General features: G+C 34.6%; 1 protein-coding gene across 3 annotated transcripts in view; it reads left to right on the top strand.

The window, feature by feature from the left end:
- The window catches only part of LOC148942000 (T-box transcription factor TBX3-like), an 81291-nt gene extending 77390 nt beyond the window's left edge, over positions 1 to 3901 (top strand). For all 3 annotated transcript variants that reach the window (XM_089103557.1, XM_089103558.1, XM_089103559.1), the window contains exon 8: positions 2011 to 3901. In XM_089103557.1, the coding sequence (XP_088959683.1) occupies positions 2011 to 2726 (716 nt within the window). In that variant the 3' untranslated portion in view covers positions 2727 to 3901. The remainder of the gene's footprint in view (positions 1 to 2010) is intronic.
- The last annotated feature ends 3643 nt before the right edge of the window (positions 3902 to 7544 follow it).

Raw genomic sequence — 7544 nt, forward strand, 5'->3', positions numbered from 1 at the left:
GATAAAATTAGTAGTATATTGCGAATTTAGGCATTCAAATTATTTTTAGTTTATGTATAGAAATTTCCACAAAATGAGCATTGAATGGGTATTTAGAATTAGTAAGTTGCCCTATAGTATACTGCAAAGTGTTCATATATGTATTAGAACGTAAATTTATGCCAAGATAGTCAATATCTTATACTTGTTCTTTATTAAATAATTATTCAGTATTCTTAAATATTTGACAAATTTTTTGAGTGGGGATCATTGTGGATCTCTATTTTTTTGTATAATATTCTCAAGTCTTTTTATATGTCCTACATGTTCTTCTGGATATGGAAATCTTTTTAAATGTTTTTACATTCACTGTTTTGCGGTATGCTAGTCTAAGACAATTTATTTCATTTATTAGTAGGATACTAGAAGTACAACAATGGTGTTGTGTTTTGTTCACAATATTGTTTTCTTTGTTGCTGTAAAAAGCGTTTTTTCAGCCCTGAATTTTTCTAACGTCATTAAGTTAACATGGAGGAGGGGGGGGAACAGTTTGTCCCATAGCTGGTGTTGGGATAATCTACTTGTTGATGAATGCGCCATTTATCCCAGGATAACCATATTTGCAACATTCAAAGCATAGATACAGTGCAAATACAATGTCTGACGCCCTAATATACTTTAATAAGGAAGTGTTTTAGGGGAGGGTAGGGGCTATGGATAAAAAAGCTACAAAAACCAACAAAATAGAAAACATAAAAAACGAAAAAGAAAAAATTCCTAAAAGCATAAAACAAAGATGTAAGAAAACGATGATGGCAACTCGCAAAATCAGGTACCATAGGAATCGAATTGAAACAGATTGCTAATAATGCAGCCCCATTAATTGATCGCATGATGTATAGGTGGTATTTTGTCAACAAGGAAATATTTATAGGTGCTTTGAAAATTTATTGTAAAACAAAATACGAAGAGAAATATTGGCTGCTGATCAGAGTCTCAAATAGAGAAGCAAAGCAGAAGGAAACCTAAAATGATGCGCAGAGTGCAATATAAATCAACGCCTCCTCTGCTTCAATTTATCAGTAAGGTTAAAGAGATTAGTTGCTTTTTTTAGTCCAGAGGAGTTCAATAGACAGCAAAAGTGCAATTAGGATTAAGGACTTTGGACTTCATTTGGCTAAACCAAACAAAGGAAACCGTAACAGGAAAATGTTGAGAAGCCGGAATCAGATGTTCCCACCTACAATTAGCTATTTTTTTCACGGTAAAAACAAATTGTGGTGACGATAGTTACTTGAGTTAAATAAGGATCAACCTCAATCAACGAGTCGAAAAATATTCGTCTCATTTTTTCACTTAAGAGCTTGTTGGATGGTTTGAATTTTTATTCCTCCCTTGTTGTCGTCTAAGTAACTACCATCTCCTAACATGTATACGTACATGAAAATGTGTTTTTACAACTTTGAAAAGAGACTTTCCAGGAATTAGCTGCCCTCTGCAAATGCCAAGTGAGGTATCTATCCAAAAGTTCAATTTTGAATTAGAGATGGACCTCCCATAAATCCAACACTGCTAGGTCAATGAGGAAGTCAGAGTTTTTCTATCTACTACACTTTTTGAGATAGTGCCTAGTATTTACTAGGGTGGAAATAGAATTCATAGTCTTTCCTCAGCAAAACTCTAGAAATACAAATAGTTTACATCCAACATAAATCAGAGAGGCAAGAGACGGGAATAACGGCATTCGAGAAACCCTTCTGAAGAGTTTTTTCGTCTTCTTCAGTTTTTTTTTTGGTCCATAAATAAAAAAAATTATTCCTTCGTGATTTCCTTAAAAAGTTGAAAGATGCAGATGCTAGGTTTTGGCTGAGGGCACACAAAATAGCAATAAAAAATTTAGTTTTTATTAATATTATAATACTGGCAGCAGTCATTAACGACGCGTTAAGACTCAAGTTTTTGCCCTATTAATCTAGATATGGTGGTTCAGTATATTATGGAGTATTTATTGTCTTATTTCTCTTTTTGCAGATGAAATGAAGACGGAGCACGGAAGCATGTCCGACATTTCTAGTCAGGCCGGGTCGCTTCATCACATCGACTCTGACAGTGAAATTGACTTGGATAGTGGCAACGAACATTCTAGTTATAGTGTTGACACACTATCCAAAAGTGATAATAAACCCCAATCACCTGTTTCTTCAAGTATTGGGGAGCCCAGTTCAAAACTAGACGGACAACCAAGTACAAATGTGTCTGTAGGCCCACCATTACCTCCACCAAATTTTCTGCCGTACCTTTATCCTGGTGCTTTATATTCTGGTGCCCCTGTGCATCCCTTCTTTCAACCACAGAACATTACTGCAAGTGGCTCAAATCTAGCAGCCATGAGTCATAATTTATTATTAAATGCTCAGCTACAAGCACTGGCAGCGCAGCATTCCTTATTAAGTGGCGGTGGGTATCCAAACCTCGGTGCAACGCTGGCCGCCGCAGCAGCTGCAATGAGCAATCAAGTTCCAACTACAGATAGGCTGAAGAGTCATCGCTTTGCGCCATATACTTTGCCTACATCTCCTTCTGGGTCAGGTTCGTCTTTTGAAAATGTGACCAGCTTAGCAAAATCTTCTCGTGAAGCTTCGCCTCCTCAGTCAAAAATAGGCACAAGTAGTGAGCTTAAGAATATTGAAAATATGGTAAATGATTTAGGAATGGACCTGAATTCAGTTCGAAGGTCTGATAAATAATATTTGAGATAATCAAAATGTGCATTTTTTTTATTGAATGTTTTTTGGTTATTTATGCCAAGGATAGAAAGGAAAATAGTGGCTAAAAGGATTCATCAATGGAGTTTCAATCTATTGTTTAAGGAGCAGATTCTTTAAATTTTGACCGTTACGGCGTATTTTTTTTTGTTTTCCATGGGAAACAAAATCTTAGCAAAATAATAGAGCTAAACAGTGCTTATAAATATTGACAGTAGCTTGCAATTTTAGCATTATTGGTAGTAAAAATTAAAGTTTATCTAAATCATTGCAAGTTTTAAATTGAAGCCTATTTGAGGAGAAACAGAGTAAACATTTTCTCAATATAAAAAATTAGTTTTTGTTAACTTGAAAAATATTGTTGGAATACAGTCAGTAAAAGCAGTTCTAAATAATTTTGGGCTTAAATTTTTATTGAAATGGAAGACTTGTTTCATTTAAGAAACTTCCTTTCGCAAAGGAATTGGAAACTCCGTTGAAATTTAAAAACAATTTCCTTGGTTGTTGATACGTATAACAGATCTCGTTTTGGCAGTTATGTGTTTAATTGTAACTGGGACGTAATAAACAGAATCGTGGGCGTAGCCAGGACTCTCCATAGGGACGGGGGTGCCTTTTTTTTGTTAAGAGAGGAAGTATTGTTAAAAGCTCCCATTTTGAAGAACTTCCCTGTTCTGACGCAAATTTTAAACTTTGGGGGAAGAGCTGCCCCTCTTTTGCTCCCCTTGACTACGCTCATGAGAAGAGGGAAGGCTTATTGCGAATAGTAAATGCAGTTGTCAAACTTGTATTTTAACTGCCATCTATTTTATTTTAATGTCAAGCAGAAATCCTGTTGCTGGTGTGTTAATAACGTCATACTTTTTTTTGTAGCCTGCGATAAAAATTTGTTGCGCGAAAGATGCGCGTTTATACCAAAGATGTTTTAGCTGTAGGCCTATAGAGTATGTGCACTTTCTCGCGTCTTGTAGTTTGTTAATATTCGTCTGCAGCTCTTGAAACACAGGTTCTTCATAATAGAAGAGTAAAAGGGGAAATTTTTAATGGGAAGAAGGCGGGGTAAATTCAGAGGGATTAGTTACTCTTCTGAAGTTTTAAGAAATGTCTAAAGCGAGAATGAATCGAAGTTAAGCAGAAATTTTAATGAATTATTTTTATTCTTTCTTTTTTCCCGGATATCTGTATATATATATATATATATATATATATATATATATATATATATATATATATATATATATATATATATATATATATATATATATATATATATATATATATATAGTTTCCAGAGCTGCTGATCTAATTCTGAGTTTTATTTACATCACTATGTACATAATATTGTAAACTGTTATATTTGCGTTGAAAATGTTGCAAACTATGCTCTTTTTTGCAGTTGGTTAAGATTAATTGATCAATAAAAATGTGATATGAAGAAAATTGACTGCACTTTGGAAAACACCAACGAATAAAACCAGGCATGTTATTATGATTTTATATCAAGGGCAGAAGCACATGGACAAACACAAAAACAGGCGTTAAACACAACTCTATAAAGAAAATGACCGGGCCCATTCAGTATTTTATTATGAAATTTTCGCTTACATGGGTTTGATAGGCCCTTTGAGTGGACAAAGACCCATTTCTATGATAACTTTAGATTTCCCCTCAACCAGAAAAATTAAAGGAATGAAGATACGTTTTGTCCCCTCCCTCCCTTCTTGGGATCCATCTTCTTAAGGGTAAATTCAATTACCCTAGGTGGTAATAAAAAATACAGACCCCTATGATTAGTTGTAATCAAGCCTCATCTGTGTTTTCGTTTTCTGTTTAATTAGTCCCGTGTCTATTATCTTATAGCGAACAGAAACAGACTATCTGTTTTGACCCTGATTTTTTTTTTTTTTTTTCAGAAAACCGAAGCACGGGAATTTTTTTTTTAATTTACCCGAGTGATTTTATAGTGTTCCTGTTTTTCCAAACGAGGAAAGAAAGCAAAATGCATGACTTAAAGAATTTGTTACAATTTTATACCACTTCATCTCGAATTAGTTTCTAGTATTTTGTTGCAGAGAAGGTTTTTCTTATTAGTTTTCATAATGCCAATTTGATCTGACAATCAAATTCAACCATTTGGCTCCGTGTTAAGATTATAACTTTAAAATTTAAACATTAGCTTAAAAAACCTAAATACGAATCGAAACAAATATGTAATCAGGTTGATAACCTAATGTGCAATCCAACATTCAATTTCAATGTTGAATTGAGTTCTTAGTTCTGGAGATGTAGAGTAGGTAGGACATGTTAATACTATCGACCAAATATTAAATCTGTCATTAAACACAATGGCAAGATAATAACAGTAAGTTTGAGTGGCTTCTTGACAAATCGCTTTCCAGATGTCCTCGGTTGATGAAGCTTTCAAAACATTACGACTATAGTTGGGGATTATTGCTACCATTAGATACGTTATGATTGCATTTGTTACTTGGAAGTTGGAGGAGATTAAATGTTCTTTCCCTTAGTCTGCTGAAGAAGGTCGGGAACCTCATTTTATCATCATTTTATCGTTGCAGCGGTAACTAGCAACCTAGTAAGAGACGATCACGTCCAATGTTTTCCAACCTAAGGCGTAACTTGCTTCTATTATGCTCAAGAGCTTATGTCATCACTTGCCTGACTTCGTTTTTATCTTTTCTGGCGCCTTCTCTTCTATTTACATTCCTGCATTATCTTTTTGTCTTCTTCTAAACTTACAGGGTTTATGATAATTAATTAATATAGTTAATTATCTAATTAATGGAAGTAATGTTGGCTGCATAAAGTTCAGCTGAAATATAGTGGCCTGGTTTGGAAGTCTTGATTCTAGACCAGGGTCTCCGTTTTAAACAACAAAAGCGAAAAAAGAGCCACACCTTATTTCTGCTGGAATAGAGATAAAAAGGTAAAATCCGGAGGAAACAAAGATTTTTTCGAAATTAGAAAAAAAAGAACATCGAATTTTCAAGGTCTCTCAATTTTTTCATTGAGGAAGTGCTCCAAATTTACCTAAAAGGGATGAAAGAGAAGTAATAACCACAAAAAACACGAACTTCAAATCCATATCCATCCTAGGTAAAGTCGCAGTCCTCCAGAACGTTTCCATGACGTAGAGCAAGCCGAGTTTTTTGAACCAGCTTAACTAAAACGCTGGAATAAATTTTTTAATCCCAACTATGTCACAAGATTATGGTCTTTTTCTTCTAGTCTTGCCTCCTCCTCTCCCCGAGGGAGTTGAGGGATTGAAAAATCGACCAACAACAAATTAACGAGCAATACATTTAACAATGTTCCATTGCTATTTGGGAAAGTAATGTTCCCCAAGTTTTACGACTCAGAAGGTTTTAGGGCTTCATATAAGAGAAGGATTAATTATCCGACAAATAGCATCGACTTACGTTATGATTCTGTTGAATTGGATTCAGGTTTATCGTAAAATATTGTCCATATGAAAGGTGGTAATCGTATTCATTCTAAGAACTTGTTTTTGCTTCGCTTAGGGCTCTGTAAATAGCCATACAATATCCCATGACTTCAAAACTATTGAAACTGCCTATTGGCAAGTTAGGATAGGCCTACTGCTTCGGATGAGTGGGGGCCTAAAATCACGATAGGCCCTGTGGTCCCAAAAGACCTAAATCATGCTTGTAGTGTGTCCAGTAATCAAATATGGTATAAGCTATTTTATTTCAGAGCAGAAAATGGTTAAGTTCATATGTCTGAGAGCTGCAAAAAAAGAAATCAAATGTTGTTTTCTTACCTTTTGCTTTGTACACAATGGGTCACTGCATATATACCAAAAGATTAGAACCCTATGCTGGGTAGATTAAAAGGTATAAAATTGAAAGCTTTGTTGTAGCCCCCCTCCCCCCTAAATAAAAACAATCTAGAGGACCAATCCTCTTGGGTAGGAACATATATATATATATATATATATATATATATATATATATATATATATATATATATATATATATATATATATATATATATATATATATATATTCAAGCGTATGTCTTTTCATATCAGCTATAGTTTGGAATTCCACTGTAGCCAACAGCATAGAGAAACGACCAGGGTTACCATCCAGGGTACTAATGTATAATTTATGGTGGAGTGATGTGGGCTGAATTACAGTTCTTTCTGTTGTACTTTCTGTTTTTTTTATTCTTTTTTTTTTTTTCACCATAACCTAGTACTTTTTGTGTGATTAGTACTTCTGCTGTTGATGTCGTACAAGCAGCAGTGTTCCTACCTGTAGAAATAAAGCTCTTAAATAAATTTGTTTCTGCAATAAGCGCATGAATCATTGATACCGTCTACAGCAAATAGCGTGAGGATCATTGTAAGTTAAACGAGATGAATTCAAGGGTGAATTCCTCCTCAGTTAATTTAGCTATTGCCTTATATGTCTGAGTTTTGAAAAATAACGCCTCCCAATATAAAGAACTGGAGACTTATGGCCTTTTCAGCAGTAGTATGAATTTTGGAAACGCAAGAGGAGGGGTTGGGAAAAAAAAGGTGTCGAAATCTAGGGGAGGAGTAATTTAGCTCTTTTTCAATTTGTTTTTCGTGGGAAACACAGAAATGAAAATACCAAAAAGGTATTTTTAAACTCTAGAGTGCGGTAAAAAAATCTTTTGGAAAAATCCCCTCTTCACGCATTACTGTCACTGCATTTCAGTGAAAGCTACTTCAAATATATAGGGGTACATTCAATTGAAATGCCTCGTCTTGAATTTTAGTGTTTGCTAGTTGTG

This window comes from Artemia sp. Qi Xiang Cuo, chromosome 17, assembly GCF_049724085.1.
Source record: "Artemia sp. Qi Xiang Cuo chromosome 17, ASM4972408v1, whole genome shotgun sequence".
NCBI classification, from domain to species: domain Eukaryota; kingdom Metazoa; phylum Arthropoda; class Branchiopoda; order Anostraca; family Artemiidae; genus Artemia; species Artemia sp. Qi Xiang Cuo.